This window comes from Sorex fumeus, unplaced genomic scaffold (assembly GCF_029834395.1).
Source record: "Sorex fumeus unplaced genomic scaffold, SorFum_2.1 ptg000072l, whole genome shotgun sequence".
Lineage (NCBI taxonomy): Eukaryota > Metazoa > Chordata > Mammalia > Eulipotyphla > Soricidae > Sorex > Sorex fumeus.
In genome coordinates, this window is record NW_026606129.1 from 53,104,668 (window position 1) to 53,125,074 (window position 20,407).

The 20,407-nt window shown below is 53.4% G+C and overlaps 1 protein-coding gene across 1 annotated transcript in view; it reads right to left on the reverse strand.

Annotated features, from left to right (window-relative positions):
- The window catches only part of STIMATE (STIM activating enhancer), a 49,365-nt gene that overhangs the window by 13,746 nt on the left and 15,212 nt on the right, over positions 1–20,407 (reverse strand). Inside the window, exons 2-3 of the mRNA XM_056129187.1 lie at positions 3,709–3,757; positions 1,556–1,651 (exon numbers count right to left, since the gene is read on the reverse strand). Coding sequence (XP_055985162.1) covers positions 1,556–1,651; positions 3,709–3,757 — 145 coding nt within the window. The remainder of the gene's footprint in view (positions 1–1,555; positions 1,652–3,708; positions 3,758–20,407) is intronic.

Consider the following 20,407-nt stretch of genomic DNA (forward strand, 5'->3'; position numbering starts at 1 on the left):
TCAGGGGCACAGAGGCCTGGACATCACCACCGTCTGCCTGGAAGCAGCACGGCCTGCAGGAGTCTTGGCCAGGCACAGGAAGTGGCCCCTTTCCCAGCCAGCCTGGTGACTCCCAGGATGCCTGGGCCTGGCCAGCTCCTCTCCTTCTGCCAACAAGGCTTCTCCTATGCCCCAGGCTTCCCCTGTTCCCCGCATGGCAGCCTGCTTGAGCGCCAGCATCGACCCTTCAGCGACCGGTGCCCTGTGCTTCCCAGGCAGCCCCCACCCTCCTCTCATGGAGCTTCAGTGTCCCGGACACCTGCTGAACATGTGGGGTGGAGATAGGCCAAAGGAGTCTGGGCTCCTGCCCACAGCACAGCCCCCAGTCGGGGGCCTTTGTAACACACACACACACACACACACACACACACACACACACAGACACACACACACACACAAGCATGCACGCACACACACACATGCCATCTGGGGCAGCCCCGTAGGCTGACACTCGAGGTCTGTCAACAGCCGCCTCTGTCCCTGCTGGGAGTCCGTCTGTCCACCCCCCCACCGCCCCTCATCCCCAGCCCCCTTCTATTTCTTTGTCTGTTTCTGTTTGGGGGCCATTCCTGGCTCTGTGCTCGGGGGATCCCCGGGTGATGGCCACAGCTGCCTACTGGGCAAGCACCTTTAACCTCGTACTAGCTCCCAGCCAGCCAGTGTCCCCCCGAGGGTGTGTCTCTCCTCCTGCAGAGGGGCAGTGGCAGCCATGGCAGCCCCCTCCCCGTCTGCTGCAATGATGTGCTGAGGTGTCAGAGTGCGGAGGGTGGGCTGTCTCCCAACCCTCTCCCCGGGGGGAGACCCCCCTTCCCGTCCCTCGCTTTGGGGCCACACCTGAACACCTCAGGAAGCCGTGCCACCTGCCAGGTGTTGAGGAGGGTGCCCGGGGAGGGAGACCTCATACCCTCATCCAGAAAAAGCTCAAAGGCACACAGCGCTGCTCCCACCCACCCCAGAGGGAAGGCTTGGAGGAGTCCTCGGCCCCACTGGCCTGGGTGAACCCCAGAAGCCCCCCATCCTCCTCTGAGCTCCTTCCAGCCAGGCGACACATGGGCAAAGGTGGCACGAGAGCCCCAGACAAGGCAGGAAGGTAGGCAATGGTGGCGGGGGTGGGGGAGGGGTCCTCCTTCCCGTGCCTGCCCTCTGATGGGAGGCAGTGACCCCTCAGAGGGGCAGGGACAAGCTGGCGGGCAGCAGTGCCAGGTGGAGGGCCTGAGGCACTGACAAGGTGGCACCGTCCACAGCTCTGACCCTGAGTGGAGAGCTATGGGGGGTGGGGGGCAGGGCACCCCCCCCCAGCAGACACCCTGGAGCCCATCCCTTTCCACCCTGAGAAAGCCATGGCACACAACGAGATAGAGGAGCAGAGCCAGGCAAGAGCAAGGCTAAGGCACAGCCTCAGAGTCCGGTGACAGCCATGGCAGGTGCCTGGAGGACAGTGACAGAGGCCAGAGGCTGCGTGCTCGGAGCAGGGGGTGGGGGGAAGGGCGACCGCTTTCCGCCAAGGGCCACTTACAGTGAGCAAGGGTCCTCTTCTGTGAGATCCGCCAGGTACACGTTTGCGAAGTGAATGAAGAGCATCCCTATGGCTTGCTTGGAGGTGTCTAAGAACCTGGCCCGGAAGAAGAGCAGGCGTTACCATGGCGACAGGAGGCGAGAGGGAGTCACACAGGTGGGGGAAGCTGCCCAGGACCCGGCCCCCAGGCTGCTCTTACTCCTTGGGGGACCTGGAGCTCCTGCCAGCTCTTCAAACACTTCAAACCCAAGGCCTGAGACCCCCAAAGATCACTGGCACATTTTCAACAGAGTTGGCTTTTCTTTTTTTTTTTTTTTGGCTTTTTTGGGTCACACCCAGCGAAGCTCAGGGGTTACTCGGCAGGACCAGCCAGATGTAGCCCCCCAGAAAGATGCTTCTTGGTGATACCATGTTGTCCCTCTAGGCTGGCTGTCTCCTTCTAAGTGACTTTTTTTTTCTTTTGGTTTTTGGGTCACACCAGGTGATGCTCAGGGATTACTCCTGGCTCTGCACTCAGGAATTACTCCTGGCGGTGCGCGGAGGACCATCTGGGATGCTGGGAATCGAACCCAGGTCACCCATGTGCAAGACAAACACTCTACCTGCTGTAGTATATCTTGGGCCCCTATGTTTTTTGTCTTTCTCTCTCTACTTTTGTCTCTGGAAACTACTTCTTTTTATTTTTAAAAAGTTTATTATCAGGGCTGGAGTGATAGCACAGCGAGTAGGGCATTTGCCTTGCACACGGCCGACCTGGGTTCGATTCCCAGCATCCCATATGGTTCCCCGAGCACCGCCAGGAGTAATTCCTGAGTGCAATGAGCCAGGAGTAACCCCTGTGCATCACTGGGTGTGACCCAAAAAAAGCCAAAAAAAAAAAAGTTTATTATCACGGTCACGGTCACGGCCCTCCCGTTGTTCATCAATTTGCTCGAGCGGGTCCAGTAACATTGTGAGACTTGTTACTGTGTTTGGCATATCGAATACGTCACGGGTACCTTGCCAGGCTTTGCGGTGCGGGTGAGATACTCTTGGTAGCTTGACGGGCTCTCCAAGAGGGGCGGAGGAATTGAACTTCGGTCGGCCATGTTGGCTGCGTGCAAGGCAAACGCCCTGCCGCTGTGCTATCGCTCCAGCCCAAAAGTTTATTATAAGACCATGATTTACCAAGTTGTTCATAACACTGCTGTTTCAGGCATTAAATGTTCCAACACCAATCCCACCACCAGGGCACCCTTCCCCCCACCAGGGTCCCCAGTTTCCCACCCACCACCCCAGCTTGCCCTCTTGCAGACACAAACAAATTTACTTCATATTGTTTGTTACCACACAAAAACAATGGAAGTATCAAGTCTTAGACCAGTAAGAATGTATCTGGGGGCTGGAGGATAGCACATCAGCCAGGAGTGATTCCTGAGTGCAAAGCCAGGAGTAACCCCTGAGCATTGCTGGGTGTGACCCAAAAAGAAGAAAAACAAACAAACAAACAAGTGTATCTGTAATCATTGTTATATCTCACAAGGATGTTACTGAAGTCGCTGTCTGGGGACCTGCTGTGCTGGTTGGTGAGAGTCAAGCCTTCTTAGGTTACTGTTCAGGTTACTGAGCTTGGTGGGCTCTATGCAACTTAGAAGCGACTTCTGAGGAAGGAATAACAGCCACTTGATCACCTGGGGTCCAGAAAGCCATTTCAAAACAAGTGTTCACTTGGTCTCCCCAGATTCCAAGCCCAGCAATTTTTGGGGGGTGGGGGGACCCATACCCAGTGATGCTCAGGGCTTGGTCCTGGCTCTGTATACAGGGATCACTCCTGGAGGGGCTTGGGGGGCACTATATGGGATCCCACGGACTGAACCCAAGTCAGCTGTGTGCAAAGCAAATGTCTATCCGCTGTACTATTGCTCCAGTCCTCAGCTTTTCTTTCTTTAATATATATATATATATATATATATATATTTTTTTTTTTTTGGCCTTTGCCCTGGATTCTGGAATTTAAGACAATCCAACGGGGAGACAAAACCAAAGTGACGTGCAGAAGAGACGCAGGCTGATGACCTGTCTGCTCAAGCCATGCCACGCTGAAGATACGGTGGGGGGAAAAGACACAGTTACTGGAGAAACATAAGCACATGCAGTGACCACTAACTACTTACCAAATTCTCCATGGCCGTCTTTCGTGTTTTGGTTCTCGGAAGCGTTTGACTGAAAGGGAAAATAAAAGCTATTCAGTAGCTTGCCAGGGTGAAAAGGAAGCGAAAAAAAAAAAAAGCACATTAAAGGCTGGGCTGCTGGGGCACTCTGCATCTGCCTACCAAGGCACGTGCTCTCATTGGTAGGTGACAAGGTGACAATGTCCAATAGACACTGAGGGGCCAGGACAGCACCCCTGGGAAGGATCTTTCACAGGAAAATGGCATTTTCTTCTCTGGGACTCAGCTGACCTGGATGGGAGCTGGAGGTCACAGGGGATCATGTCTCACTTCGGGACGGGCTCGGCCCACCACCCGTCCACCCACATGCCCCAGTGAGGAGCCGAGGAGCAGGAGGGCAGACAGCGCAGTGGTCAGAGCAGGAAGAGGTGGAAAGGGTGTGCAGCTGAGCCTACGGGGAGGCAGCTGCTGGTCAGCAGAGGCACCTCAGGGAGGGGGTGGCTAGGGTACACCTGCAGGACAAGCAGGGCACAGACGTGCAGCATGACCCAACTGGCCTTCATGAGGGGGTTGCGGGGGGACAGAGCAGGGAGCAGGGCACCCGCGGGAGACGCCTGGAATGAATCCCAAGGAGGACCAGAAACAAGGGAAGGGGGCGAGGCAGAGCCCAAGGACTTCACTGGGACTGCAGGTGAGGGTGGGCATCGGGGGAGAGGTGGGGAGGCCTGGGCACAGTGCCAGGTTCTGTGCTTCCGGGTACAGAGGTCAGAGGGGCTGTGGGGGGGGGGGGCTCTTTCTGCAAGAGCCTGATCAACCTGGCGGATAAAGAGTCCCCCAATCCGTGCCTTTATCCCGAATCACGCCTTTACTGCAGGTTTGCAGACACAACTGTGTGTGCAAAAAAGGAAACCGAGTTTCCAAGAGTCCCCTCCACCGCTGAGCTGGGGTAGAGGGTTCCTACAAGCCTCTGGCAGTCAACTGGGGACAGCAATGTGGCAGGCAGGACCGGGGACAGGCCCAGGGGAGGCCTCGCTCCCCTGTGAAGCGGCAGGAATGCCGTGGCTGCCGGGGGCACAGGCTGCAGGAAGGGGCAACTGGTGCTCAAACACCTCCTCTCTCCTCTGGGGGACACAGCGCTGCTGGTGCCCGCGCGAGGTTGTCCTGCAGGAAGCCTGGGGGAGCCCGAGAGACAGTGTGCAGTAGCGAGTGCATTTGCCTTGCACACGTCCGGCCCAAGTTCTATGCCCAGCGACCCATAGCCCCGCCAGGAGTGATGCCAGAGCACAGAGCCAGGAGCATGACCAGATGTGGCCTCAAAAACACTAAAGATCCTCCCACGTAGACTATAGACCAAGTATGATTGCCACTCAATGCCTCTTTTGCAAACCACAGCATCCAAAAGGAGAGAGAGAACAAAAGGGAATTCCTGCCATAGAGGCAGGGTTGGGATGGGGGGTCTAGGGGGTTGGAGGGATACTGGGACCCGTGGTGGTGGTGAATGGGCACTGGTGGAGGGATGGGTATTCGATCGTTGTATAACTGAACCCCAAGCACAAAAATTTACATGTCTACAACTGTACCTCATGGTGTTTCACTAATAAAAATTAAAAACCAAAAAAACCACCAAAGAACCAACAACCCTAAGAAGGAAAGCTGGGGTGCAGAAAGCAGCGACAGGAGGACGTGTAGCATGGCTGTCCCTCCTGACACACCACAGGAGCCAAAGCAGCAGGCCTGCGGCGGGCGGGGCAGGGCAGAGGCTTCCTCTGGGGGTGTGGGGCTGCGGTGCTCCATGTGAGTGCCCGGACAGCGGCCAAGTGTGGGACACCCGTGTGCACCCGACAGCAGCCCCACCTCAAGAGGCAGGCAGCTTCCTGTGATGTCATGAGAGGGGAACACAGCGGGTGAAATGGACGGTCAGAACTCCAGAGGCCAGGAGGAAAATCTTCAGCAACTGAATCACTGAGAGCTCCACTGCTTTGAAACGAAACCAGAAGCCGGAGAGAGCTTGAGAAATGAGGGGGAGCGAGGGTTGTCTGGACCTGGCCGACGGCTGGAGGCAGCACCAGCACCACCCCCTCACCTGAGGATTCCCCCCCTCAGTGACACGGTGCCCCAAGTGTCCCCGCCCCTGGGAACGCCTGTACAGAAAGGCACTGCGGAACGAAGCGAGCATGGGGCCGGGAAATTCCCGGAGGCATTCCGTGCATAAGAAGTGTGGTGGGTTTCCATTCCTTTTTCTCCTCTGAGGGTCTTGGTCACACCGGACGTGCTCAGGGCTGGCTCCTGTGCTCAGGGATCACTCCTGGAGGGGGCTCGGAAACCAGATGGGGTGCCAGGGACTGAACTGGGTCCACTCTGTGCAAAGCCAGTAAGCACCAAAATCCTTATGCTATCTCTCCATGTCATCAGGTTTGTATTCTTATATTTACAGTGTCCTGTGTGTGTGCGTGCGTGTGTGTGTGTGTGTGTGTGTGTATGTGTGTGTGTTGGGGGGGGGGATATGGCTGGAATGGCAAGTGTGAGCCTCAGACCTGCCCATGTGCTTCAACGTAACCCTCAGCTGTGTCTGGGACACTTCCCCCAACACACACACACACACACACACACACACACACACACACACACGCACGCACACTCCCGGAGTTGACGGAGTGAGTGATCTCCCGCACACCACAAGCAGGGCTGTGCGGAGCTGCCGTGGAAGCGGGCACCATGACCGGAGCTAGCTGCTGGAGCACCGTGGCCGGAAGGGCTGCCCACGGGAGCAGCAGCTGCGCATGCCTCACCACAAGTGGGACCCCCAGTGAACAAAGAAATCAAGTGTGACAAATACACCATGTCGTGCTGGAGCGATAGGACCGTGGGTAGGGCACTGGCCTTGCATGCGGTCAACCCGGCTTCAGCCCCCGCACCCCATATGGTCCCCCAAGCACTGGCAGGAGTGATCCCTGAGTGGAGAGTTAAGCGTGAGCCCTGAGCACCGCTGGGTGTGGCCCAAACCAAACAAACAAAACTGAAACAGTACCACAGTGTCACCTGGAAGCGGAGGCCATCCAAGACCATGCGGTGGCCACTTCCAGAAGCAGGCACAGTGGAAAGGGGCTGGGGACGGGGAGGGTCCCTACACAAGCTGCGGGCCAGGTGACACAGGGGCTTCCCAGCACATGAAACCAGAGACCTTGGAATAGGTTCAGGGAGGGGCCTCGTGGGATTGGCTCAGTTTCCTGTCACTCAGGATGGTGGCGGTGCCTAAAATCTGAATGCTGGTAACTCCTTCCCAACTCCTTCCCTCTACTGAGGGCTTCAGTGTGGGCCACCCCACACTCCTGGAGCCCCCCATCCCATCTTCACTGACAAAACAGGACAGTCAGCAGGGCAAGTGTGAGCAGCTACCCATCCTCGGGCAGCGCAGATCTGACGGCCAGAGGGTGAACTGGCAGCTGGCACAGGGGGCTGTGAGGTGCAACCCTCTCAAAGCGAAGGCCAGGGGAAATGACCACGCTCTGGCCAGGGCCTCCGGAGACTTGGCACTGAAGCTGGGACAAAGCCAAGTCACAAGACCAGGGAGATGACACAGAGGGCCAGGCTGGGCGGGCTCAAGGCTGTGGGCTCCGTCTCCAGCACTGCCTGCCCCCTGCTCCCCCACCCCACCCCACCCCCCAGCCTCAGAGGGTCAAGCCCACAGACTGGGGTTTCCAGGGCAGTTACAACACCCACCCGCTGGGGAGCACCCAGCCCAGGAGCCCAGAGCTGATAAAGAACAGACAATGCCCTGGGGCAGTGGGCAACAGCACCCTCACAGGTGAAGCCGCGAATCAAGGTAACACCCAAGTGTGGCTGTACTTTCCCTAGATTAGACATAACGGACCCCCAACTGCCAAGGTCCCGGCCAAACCTCCTTAGCGCCCCCTGGTGGGGAGAAAACACAGCGCCCATGTTGTCATTTCCCTCCCTCCCCACCCCCAGCTTCTTTGGGGTAAGGAAAAGGGAAGAAGTCCCGCCCATGGTGTCCTTGAGGCCTACTGGAGGTCACCTCTCCACCAACCCATGCTTCTCTTTCTCCCCCCAGGGGTAATTCTTCTACTGGGCAGCTACAGACCACAGGCCACCTCAGGGACATCTCAGGCTTGGTCCCGAACACCACAATAAAGCAGATGCTAAAATAAAGTGAGTCACACACCAGTGCGTATAAAAGCTAAGCTTACTCTTACGCTGTTCTGTTCCCTATTGCACGTGCCTCAGTAGGGCGTTTTCAGAAACCTTAATTAACAATGAATTAACAGTTAAATAAACCTTAATTAACAATGAATTAACAGTTAAATAAACCTTAATTAACAATTCATCACTCGTAGGCTGGAGAGAGAGTACAGGGGTTCAGGTCCTTGCCTTGCATGCAGCCGACCCTAGTCTGATCCCCAGCACTGCAGACGGTCCCCAAAGCACCACCAGGAGTGACCCCTGAGCACAGAGGCAGGGCTGCAAAGGACTGCAGAGCCCCCGAGCACTGACCAGGTGGGGCCCAAACCCTTCTTCCCTCGCCCCAAATTCCACCTTACTCCTAACACATTTGTCTGATAGCTGGGTATTCCACTGTGCGTATAAATTACAACTTTCTCATCTAAGTAGCTGCAGGTTGGGTTTTCCCCCTATCCGGGCGATTGGACTTAGCAGCACGTGAGCTGTATGGTTCTGTTCCAGCATGTGCTTTTGTGACCCTGGAGTCAGATGCCCAGGAGAGGAATCGCTAGACCAAGTTGGAGTTCTATGTAAACATTTTTGAGGTGTCTCCACACTACGTTCCAAAGAGGCTGAGCCAGTCATTATGAAGTGCCACCAATGGAGCATGAATGAAGGCTCCTTGAGCTCCTGCCTGCACCGAACATTTCTGAGGGGACCATTCTTATTGGGGTTATGTGGTGTCTCAGTGGAGTTCTGATTTACGTTTCCCTGATTGTTAGTGACAACTAAGACTTTTCCATATGGGGGGGGGGGGGCGGCTGGAGCAATAGTACAGCAGGTAGCGTGTTTGCTTTGCACATGGCCGACCCGGGTTCAATCCCTGGCATCCCATATTCCCATATGGTCCCCTGAGCACCGCCAGGAGTAAGTCCTGAGTACAAAGCCAGGGATAACCCCTGAGCATTGCTGGGTGTGACCCAAAGAGCCAAAAAAAAAAAAAAGACCATTCTGTGTCTTCCTTGAGGAAGTGTTAATTCATCTCCTCTCCCAATTATTTTTTTCCCGCCATCCCCCGTGATGTTCAGGGATCACTCGTGGTGCTGCTGGGGGGACCCTAAACAATGCCGGGGAGCAAACCTAGATCAGCCACATACCAGGCAGGCACCCTTAGCCTCTGCACTTTCTCTCTGGCCCTCCTCGCCCCACTTACAGATGAGACTGTGGGTGTTTTTTTTGTGGCTGAGACTTGTGAGAGCTTTACAGACCCTTGGTCTCAGCTGTCGGTTGGATGCGTGGTTTGCGAATAGTCCCTTCTACCCCGTGGGGTGTCTTTTCCTGAGTTTCTTCGAAGATGCAGGCGCTCTTACACTGCAGTGGAAAAGTGCAAGCTCGACCTGAGAGGACGAGCCGAGTGGTCAGTGAACCAACCTTTTGGGGACTCAGGTCACAGGGGAGGGGCGGCGTTGTGATAGTCTCAGGGGGAGGGGGAGGGCCCCAGGTCTCTGAGAACCACAGAGGAGCTGGAGACTGAAGGCCTTGACCTTGGCTGCTGAGGAAGGGCCATCCTGGAGGGACCCTCTCCTAAGAGCTGGTGTCCCCGAGGGCAGATGGAGGTCCTCTCTAGGTCTGAAGCGCCCAGAGATGCCCGCCCAGGCTGCTGCCCTCCACGTTCCCCTAACCCATGGGGGAAGTCACTTGGCCTCAGGGCTCAAGGTGCGTGTGGTTCCCCGTTTCAGCCGGCCAAGAAGCTGCAGCAGCTGTGTGTGGCGACACTTAGGAGGAGTTGGAACGTGCATGCACTGTGACCCAGAAACTCCACTACTGGGCATCTCTGCTACAGTGACACTTGTACCACTGCTGGCTGACAAAGTGGCGTTGTCTGTAATAATACAAGGCAAGTATGCAGAGGCAGGGCAGAGCAGGATGGGGGAGGCCCTCCTGGGAACCCAACCCCACGTGGTAAGCGGTTACATTCTCCCTCGTGTGTGTGTGTGTGTGTGTGTGTGTGTGTGTGTTGGAGGGGCCATCTGCATCTCCACCTGAGGTCTCCCCGCTGGAGAAAACGGTTTCTCTCTCTCTCTCTCTCTCTCTCCTCTCTCTCTCTCTCTCCTCGTACTTCACAAAAAAACAAACAAAAAAACCAAAACTATTTCACTGTAAGGCCAGAGAGTAGAGCAGGTAACGGCTTGAGTCTGATCCAGCCACCACATATGGTTCCCCAAGTACCTCCAGAGGTGACCTAAGTACAGAGCCACGAGTAAACTTTGAGCAAGGCTGGGTATGGTCCAAAAACCAAAACCAAAAAAAAAAAATTTTTTTTTTACTTGGAAAAAATACTAAACAAAGTTTAAGGCCACCAAAATCAGTAAGGAAGGGGTTAGATGTGAATGATGAACAATGGAATTCAAAAGCATAAAAGTGAGGCAGCAGGGCCAGAGATGGGGCGGGGTGGGCAGGTAAGGCACTTTTCCTGTATGTGGCTGACCAGTTTGAATCCCTGCCACGCACAGCCAGAATCACTCCCGAGTACAGAGCCAGGAATGGTTACTGAGCACTGCTGGGTGTGACCCAGCCCCTGTGGCTCCCAATGAAAACTAACACAATAAATTCAAGTGGAAGCGTTTGTATAACTGCTACCAATCGTGTGTCAGGGGCTCCTGGAAAGTCTCAGGAAGCCGCATGGTGTTTTCTCATGGGCACGTGCACTCACAGATGGGCCCGTCCCCCCCACAGTCCCCTGCAGGAGACACACGGCACCCCCACATGTCAGCAGAAGAATCTGAGGCTCCGAGCAGCTAAGGACCTTGCCACCTTGGAACCCCAACCCCATCAAACGAGCGGTAGAGCTGCATCTCACCAAGAAGGTGCCCCTCCAGCGCCAAAGCTTAGACTGTGTCCACGCTGCGCCAGACGTGTGCCACCCCATCAGAGCAACAGCGACATCATCGACCAAGGAAGGACAAGGAAGAGTCCATAAACCATGAGGGTTATGCCGGCACCAGTGTGTGTGTGTGGGGGGGGGGGGGGGCAGGAGGTAGGATGGCCCATGGTTACTAGTTGAACCATCTTCCTTGTTCCTTGCCCTGAGAACCAGTGGGGCATCACCCTGGGAACTTGAATTCCGCTGGTGGCAGGGATCTACTACCGTGAGTGCTCTCAGCAGAAGGACTCATACAGAAGCCGACTCCTTTTGTTTTGGGGCACACCTGGCGATGCTCAGGGGGTTACTCTTGGCTCTGCACTCAGGAATCACTCCTGGTGGCGCTCAGGGGACCATCTGGGGTGCTGGGGATCAAATCTGCGTCGGCTGCGTGCAAGGCAAACGCCCTACCTGCTGCCCTATCTCTCTGGCCCAGAGGCCAACTGTTTAAACACCAGACTCTACCCAAGACCAAGAACCATGTGTCTCGACCTAGTGCTGGTGGAACCAGAATCTTTTCTTTCTGGACAATACAAGTCACAGAAACAACCAAGATGGGAGCTCAAAAGAGATGAGAGTCACTTCCTCAGGCCCAGAATGTGAGACTCAGGCAGTGGGGAACAAGGGCAGCTGGGGACACCTTAACCCTAGAGGGTGAATCTGACCACAAGTGGGACCTTCCTCAAAGAAGCCACGGGCGCCCATGGGCAGGGACACCTGAGAGCTGCCTTCGTTGGCCCCAGTTTCCCACCCACCCAGGTCAGAGGCAATTCTCCACCTGAGGCAGAACAGGGGGGCTGGGAGGGGGTGGAGGGCGGGAAGAGGGGGTGCCAGCTCCCAGGACGGCAGGCAGGGAAGGAGCCGTTGCTGGGAACACCAACGTTCCGGGAAGCCAGCTTGGGGTCCAGTGGCGCTCCCTGAAGGGTCCGTCAGGCTGTTCTTCCAGCTGCTGACAACCTGTCTTCCCTTCCCCGAGGGGAGAACTATGAACACCTGAGGGCCTGGGGAGGGACAGCACGCTGGACACTGAGCAGCCTGGCCCAGAAGTCCAGGCAGGCCGGGAAGATGGTCCCGCGGGCTCGGAACTGCAGCCGCACAGAGTGTGGCAAAGTGCCCAAGCATCTGGGGCGGAGGGAAAGGGTTTGTGGGGGTGACTTCTGGGGGCGCCTTACCACTGTGGCCTCCCCGGTTCTGGCCTGCCCAGACATCCAGGACAAACATAAACTGACCCCAGAGGGTCAGCATGCCCGGGTCTCACGGCTCCTCACCTGGGCAGCCTGCCTGTGCTGGGATCATGATGCCAGAGGGAAGAGGAGATACAGGCCCCCACCCCCACCAGGTAACAGTTCCTGAGCAGGGCTCCTCTCGCCTGTCACTGCCCAATGCTGCTCCAACACTGCTGGGAGCACCAAGGACAAGGCCCAAAGCAAAGGAGAGCTCTGCCCTGGAGCCACCCAAGTGACCGCCAGGACAGCAGGGCCACACCTCAGGGCATACCAGTGCCTGGCAGGGGCAAATGGGCCCCCAGGTAGGCCCACTCAGGGGCCTCTGCTGGTAGGAGCAGAATAAGCCCCTCCTCTCCCTCATACGCTGCGCACTTCTGAAAGCAGGGAAAGGGAAAATCCATCAACTTGCCTCCTTGCAGAACAAGTCGGGAAAACATTAAAAAGTCACCGGGCACCAAATGAGCAAGTCTGTTTCAATTATAGCCTCTGTCTGACTCCCACGTAACTCACAGGCTCATTATACAACCAATTAGCCTGAAATTCATCTTGTTGGACAATCAGGTCTGGATTGCAGGCACGAGGCAGGACTGTGGATGGTCGATTTCCTTCCAGGCCCAACACAGGTGGGGGGGGGCAGTGTGTGTGTGTGTGTGTGTGTGTGTGTGTGTGTGTGTGCGCGCCCGCAGGTGCGCGCGCGTATGTGTGTGTGTTGGCAACGGCAGCCCAGTGAGCCACAGAAGCAGTGGCCACTCCTATTCCCTGGCTCCCACCAGGCTGCACACAGTGAGGCTACAGACCACCCTGGCCAGCAGTGGTCACAGCCCCACTCCACAGGGTGAAACCCACCCCCAAAGTTAAGAGTTCAACTTCAGTTGTTTGGCACATAAGCCTGGCTCACCTGTGGCTCATTCAACTGCCATATCTTGGTAGGTCACAGGCCCCTGACAAACGTGTCCAAACGTGCCTGACACTCACCGCCTCCTGTACCACCACCCTACCGCTGCTCTATGAGAAATGATTCCACCACTCACGGGCCTGAGACAGTAGACATCAAGTGTCAGCTGAGCGGGGGCATTTCTAGGTCATGGTCTCTTTAAAGTGTAGACTTGGGGCTGGGGCAAGAGCATAGCAGGTAAGGTGTTTGCCTTGCACGTGGCCAACCTGGGTTTGATTCCCAGCATCCCATATGGTCCCCTAAGCACCAGCAGGAGTAATTCGAGTGCAGAGCCAGGAGTAACCCTTGTGCATCGCCAAAAAAAGCAAAAAAAAAAAAAAAAGTTGTAAACTTTAGGGAGGCCCAGTCTGAAGCCTTGACTACAGTAAGGGGCTGAAGAACCCCTTCTGAAAATGCATACATGCATGCATTCATGCACACACGTACTCACACATACACACACACACAGGACGCCTTCTGCAAAAGCACCCATGCATTTTTGCATATACACACATACAGGACCCCTTCTGAGAATACACACATGTATGCACACACACACACACACACACACACACACACACTCACTCACACCCTGCTGGCAACCTTGGCTTCTCATGGCCTGGGACCCTCTCTAACCACCCTTCTTAAACTGTGGGTCACATCCCAGGATATGGGGGGGAGGTCATGAAAAATGTGGCAACAGAAAAGAATTTCTGAATGGTGCAGTGACCAAACATTAACTGAGTATCAAGGGTGCCATGGCTCTGAGGGGTTCCTGGCAGTACTCAGTCAAGTCACATATCTTGGGCGCAGCGGGGCAGAGTGGGAGATGTTGAACCTGACCCCCATTTAAGCAGCGAGGCAGAGAGGAGCCCAGACACCAGGTGGGAGAGAGGACATGGGTGTGTCAGGAGTGAGCTGGGCCTGTCAGGGGCTGAGTTCCAGGGGGAATTCTCACTGCATATGGAAAGTGGGGGCCTGGCCGGGACACAGCTTTTCAGCTCCGTCTTAGCTGACACCTTCCTGCTCCCTGCAGGCCCAGCAGTCCAACGGTCACCCAGGCAGGAAGAAAAGAACAAGGCACTGAACTGTCACCAGCATTTCTGGGTTTCCCCAATTCTGACTCAACAGTGAAAAGGCTGTTCCGAGGCCGAATTTTCTCCTCACACACATCAAGAAGCGTAACGAAGCCCACAGACAGACCAGGGCAGCGCGGACTCAGATGAGGGGTCTGGAGGTGGGCTTAGGGTCAGGTCCTCAGGGAATTTCCCAGCAGAACGGGGAGGGTGGAGGAATCGGCAATAAAGAAGGCCCCGGGCCACAGGACTTCCCTGAACTGCCTTAAGGAGCCCAAACCACACAGCTGCACTGCTTTTTTTTCCCTTGCTTTTTTCCAGTAAGTGTAGTAGCAAGGGTTTCTAAAAATAGGAAAGCAACAAACTGTCTCTCCAACTATGTACTTCGTTATCACTGTTATTGTCAGACTTAACTGAGATTCTAACTAAAGATGACAAGCTCATACAGGAAGCCAGGTGGTAAGTTGGCATGGCACTCTAACGATGTTTCTGGGGCTAGAGAGAGAGCACAGTGGTTAGGGCACATCCTACCACATTCCCAACCTGGGTCTGATTCCACGGGGTTCCCAGAGCATTGCTGGGCATAACCCTGGAGGCCCTTGAGCACCACGAGGTGTAGCCCTCAGGGCCCCAGCACTACCCCAGGTGGTCTCAGTATCTCTGGCATTGCATGAGCCAAGAAACATCACTGAGAGTCAGCAATGCTTCCCTCCCCCCCCCCCCCCACCAGGCTTTCTGAGCAATTCTTGGGCCCCTCGAAAAAGATGTGTTACAGGGTTCCAGGAAACCAGGGCTGGAGCGATAGCACAGCGGGTAGGGCGTTCGCCTTACAAGCGGCCAACATGGCCGACCCGAGTTCGATTCCTCCGCCCCTCTCAGAGAGCCCGGCAAGCTACCGAGAGTATTCGATATGCCAGACACAGTAACAACAAAGTCTCCAATGGAGACGTTACTGGGCCCGCTCGAGAAAATCGACGATCAACGGGAGGGCCTTTACCTTTACCTTTACAGGGTTCCAGGAGGCAGCTCAAATGGTTGGGCACATTTTGTGGGTGGGAAGGATGGGTTAGATCCCAACACTACATGTCCTCCTGAGCACCACTGGGAGTGTTTCTAAGTGTCATGTGGGAAGTATTCTCTGAGCACACGTGTGTCCCCTCACCCCCAAAAGGAAAAAGACATTACTGCACTGTCTTCCAGCTCGAATGACTGGCTGAAAGTTTCGATTGGTTCCCGTGTTTATTCCCTGTATGCCATGTCTTTGACTTCCGGTCACTTTAACAATTTCCTTTTTATTGCTGTCCTTGGGAAATTTGATTATGATGCGCTTAGTGGGCTGACACTGTGTTTATTCTGCCTGAGGGTGACTGAACTGCTAGGAACCCTGTGTTTATAGTTTTCATCAACTTTGGGAAACTGTTTCGTGATTAATCTACAAATATTTGTTTCTGTCCTTTTTTTTTTCTACCTCTAGAAATCCTCAGACCTTTGCATATTTAACGTGGGACACTGAAGGTGTTTATTATTATTTTTCTTGTCTTCCCTCTGTCTTCAAGGCCTGTTGCCATGTTTTCAAATTCACTAGCCTATTCTTCTGCAGAGTTTAATGAGGATCAGCCAGCAAATTTCTCAAAAATTGCATCTGCAGCTCCAGACACTTCCCTGGCTTCACATTTTAAATCTTTCATCTTATATCTTCTTTATTAGGATCCATATTTTTCTTCTTTAAAATCATAAGCATAGTTATTGGCACCGCCGTATGTTGTAAAGTCCTTTTCTGGCGAGTGGGGAGTGGTTCGTCTCCCCCACTTCCCATTGCATTTATATTGACTGACTTTTCTCCTAATTATAGGTCACAATTTCCTGCTTCTTCGACAGCCTCGTTATTTTTATGAGGCTCTGCATTATGACCGCAGGGCGCTGTTCAACGTTTGGGATTTGTTGTCCTCGTAGAAGGTCAGGGGTTTCTCCGGATGAGCGTTTAAGCTGCAGAACAGCTTGGCCACTCTGAGAAAGGCATACAAAGATGGAACCCTCCCACCAAGATCCAGAATTCCCAACACCGCCCCCCTCTCCAAAAGTTTCCCTCTCCTGTGCAGTTGGCCAGAGCCCTGCCACCCCAAATCAACCACTACCAGCTTTCTTCCTGGTTTTATTTTCTGTTTCCAGAACTTCATATAATTGTGGGGCTGGAGCAATAGTACAGTGGGTAGGGTACTTGCCTTGTATGCCGCCAACATGGGTTTGATCCCTGGCACCCCATATTCCCTGCAAGTACCACCAGGAATGATTCCTGAGTGCAGAGCCAGGAGTAATGCCTGAGCACTGCTGGCTGCAGCCCCCAAACCCAAATAAATAGAGTCCCATATAGAGTCATATAATGATATCTGTGCGGAAGTGCCATGTCGTTCAGGTAACCCAGGGTCCCTCCCAGTGATAGTGGACAGGTGGAGCAGCCTGGTAGAGGCATAGCAGTGCCACTGCTCAAGGGTCCATAAACTGGCTGGGACTGAACCCAGGGCCCCTGAGTTCTTGCACATGCTCCAGCCCTCTGAGTGGTCTTCCCTGCCCTATGTTTATTAGAGGGGAAATGTCCAGCAATATGGTCAGTGCACAGGCTAGACGGGGTTCAGGGGGTATCAGACTATATACCTGGTGGTGCTTGGGGGCACACCAGGGTGTAAAAAAATTGGAGTCAGAACTCAGGTTCTTATACCTGCTGGGCATAGACCCTACCATTTAAGCTACCTCTCTGGCCCAGCAAATTGTTCTTACCTGAATCCCTTTGCTCAGAAAACTCCTCCAAGAGAATTAATCATGTTCCTGCTGCCTAGGTACGGCCAGTTCAAATCTTTTTAAAAATTTCATTTTTTAATTTTTTTTTTAAATTTTGTTTGGAGGGCCACACCCAGTGATGCTCAGGGCTTACTCCTGGCTCTGCACTCAGGAATCACTCCTGGTGGACTCAGGGGGTCATATGGGACGCCGGGGATGGAACCCAGGTTAGTTGTACCCCACCTGCTCTACTATCACTTGGGTCCCACCAGTTCAAATCTTGTTTCCTCATGCACTCTGCTGGCTGGGTTGCCACACTTTATGCATTTATTCATTGTTCAGCTGGTTTCCAGTTTGGGATAATCATGAATAAAGCAGCTTTGAATATTCATGAACAAGACTTTTTGTGGTCATTTAAAAAATTTTTTTTTGCTCTTAGATAAACATCTTAGGTAAAACTGCTGGTTTGTACGGTATAAATGTAAATTTTAATATTAGAAGATCTCCACATTGTTCCAAAGCGACTGTATTGTTTTACATTTCTACTAGTTGCTTCGAGTCCCAACGCTCACTTTTTCCCAGCTTTCGGTAGTATCAGTCTTCTTCATTTTAGCCAATCTTGTGAGTCTGCTTTTCCCAGTGACTCTCAACACAGACCGCCTTTCCAGGGCTTATCAGTCATCTGCAAATCCTCTCTTCCCCCAGGTCCAGGGCCTGAAATAAGACTTCACCCATGTGAGGCAAATGCTGTACTGCCAAGTCATATTCCTGGCCCGTGTATTCTTTAGAGAAATGCTGCACTGGAGTTTTTGCCTATTTTTCCTTTTATTTATTTATTTATTTTGGTGGTAGTTGGGAGCTCCTGAGTGGTGGTCAGGAGGCCACAGAAGCGATGCTCAGCCAAGGGGCCAGTGATCCAATGCTAGGGCCCGAGAACGAGGCACTGCTCAGGGCCTGTGGTGCCAGAGGTCACTTGGAGTGTTTAGAGGACCCTGTGGTCCTGGGAATCTATCACTATACTATCTCCTACTCCTCCCACCCCCATTTTTTTCTATTTAAAATATTTTTATTTAAAAATTAAACTGAGAGGGACTGGAGCGATAGTACAGTGGGCAGGGCATTTGCCTTGCATGAGACCGACCGGGGTTCAATCCCCGGCATCCCCGTGCTGGTACCCCGAGCACGGTCAGGAGTAATTCCTGAGTGCAGAGCCAGGAATAACCCCTGTGCATTGCTGGGAGTGACACAAAAAGCCAAAAATAAATAAAGTTCTTAAAAAAAAAGGAATTAAACTGAGATTTACAATATTGTGAGCAGCAGGATTTCATGCAATAAAACATTCCAACACCACACCCTCCACCAGCTCAGTCCTGGGGAGGGGTCTACGTGAGATCCTATACTCCCTACTCCCTGCAGTGATATGCTGAAGACCAGTTTCTGTTGCCTCTGGGCACGTGTTACCTCTATATATCCCATTTATGAGATAGGTCATTCTGCGTCTGTCTCTTTGCTCTGGTCCATCCACGTAGCATCAGATTGCAGGATTTCATCTTTTCTGATAGTGGAGGAGCATTCCATAGTTTCTTTAACCACTCCTCTGTTCTTGGACATGTGGGTTGATTGCAGAGCTTGGATACTGTGAATAATGCTGCAATGAACAGAGGATAAAAAATGTCTTTCCTGGGGGCTGGAGCACTAGCACAGCGGGTAGGACGTTTGCCTTGCACCTGGCTGACCCGGGTTCGATTCCCAGCATCCCATATGGTCCCCTGAGCAGGAGTAAACCCTGTGCATCGCCGGGTGTGACCCAAAAGGCAAAAAAAAAAAAAAAAGTCTTTGGGCCCATGGGGTACAGAAATGAAATTGCCAAGAAGTGGAATTGCTGGGTTACTCGGGAGACCGATTCCTAGTTTTTTGAGAAATGTCCACATTGTCTTCCAAAAAGGCTAGACCTGTCGACATTCCCACCAGCAGTGGATGAGGGTCCTTTTCCCCCACAACCACACCAACACCAGTTTTGTTCCTTGTGAAGAAGTAAGGTGCCAGTGTGAGTGGATATGTCATTGTTTTGATCTGCATCTCCTTGATGATGACCATTTTTTCGCACGGCTTTTGGCCATCTGTATCTCTTCGTAGAGAAGTTTCTGTTCATCTCTCCCCCCCGTTTTTTTCGGTGGGGTTGGTTGTTTTATTCTTGTAAAGTTTTCTCCCAGTATTTTTGCCTATTTTAAAGCGGTTCTGTCTTTGTACTGAGTGATCAGAATTCTTCACATCATTTGGATCCCAGGTTGGTATTCGAACAGCAAATACTGCTCCCACTCTGTGGCTTGCCTTTTCAATTTCTTAACAGTGTCATCCAGAGGCCAGAAATTCCCAACTAGGATGATGTTCAGTGTATCTTTGTTTTTAGTGGCTCCCCAGAAATCTTCGCTCATCCCAAAGTCACAGAGAACTTCTACTTTTTCTTTTGGAAATTAGGGTTTTTGCATTTACACTGATCTCCAGGGGTGTAGCTTGTGTGTGTATGTTTTTGTGTGTGTGTATAGTGTATATGTGGTGTGTGTGTATATGTGGGGTGTATGTGTGTGTGTGTGTAGTGTGTATGTGGTGTGTGTATAGTGTATATGTGGTGTGTGTGCATGTGGTGTGTGTGTATGTGGAAGGTGTGTGTGTAGTGTATATGTGCTGTGTGTGTATGTGTTACCTGAGATCCACTGGGCCACCTGGGTGACAGCCCAGCTCCCACTGACTTTTGTGCATGTTCTCGACTCATGTGCCCAGTCCCCTGCCACACTTTGTTGTAGCTATTGCTGAGATGGCTCTGGAGGGAGGGGCCACACACCCCTGATTGCAGTGCTCACCAAGCTGCAGTCCTCTTGCTCTTGTGCTCTTATCTGCAGTGCCTCAGGGACCTGTGGTGGTACCAGTCTCATGCCAGCCAAGCTAGAGCTCAGCCACTGAGCCACCTCTCTGGCCCTCAGGGCTGATGTCTGAACTATAAACTCTTTCTTCCATGCAAGTTAACACCCATCTCTTGGGAGGTGTCTACCAAAGGCCCCAGGGGTTCAACAGTTTCTCACTTGAATGGGAAAGAAAACCTTCTTGCAGGCCAGGAAACAGTTCAGTTTAGGAAGCTTCCTCACAAACAGCTCTTTGTTTTGCCTCAGGAATTTCACCCAAAGCACACAGAGTAATGTTCCCAGAAAGACTCAAAGGGCCAGGGACAAGGCGCGTGCCTTGCCTGCAGCTGACCTGGTTCAGTTCCTGGCACGGGGTCCAGTCTCCCAGCACTGCCAGGGGTCACTCCTGAGCACTGCTTGGGGTGGCCCAATCCAAGCCCCCTGTGTCCAAAAGACACAGAAACCCCTAAGCAAATGCCTGTTTTTTTCCACCGACACCACTCTTTTCTCTCCACACTGTGACTGGCAAATTCTGACTGCCTGGGCCTTTTCAACTGTTTTTTCAACTCACACTGGCTCTGGCCTCATCACTGCAAGGTAGAGAAACAGTCTCTGCAGGAAGTAGCAGCAGGCCCGGGGCTCACCCCACTGCATTCCTTCCCAGGACCCCCAGGCTGGGCTGTCTGAGG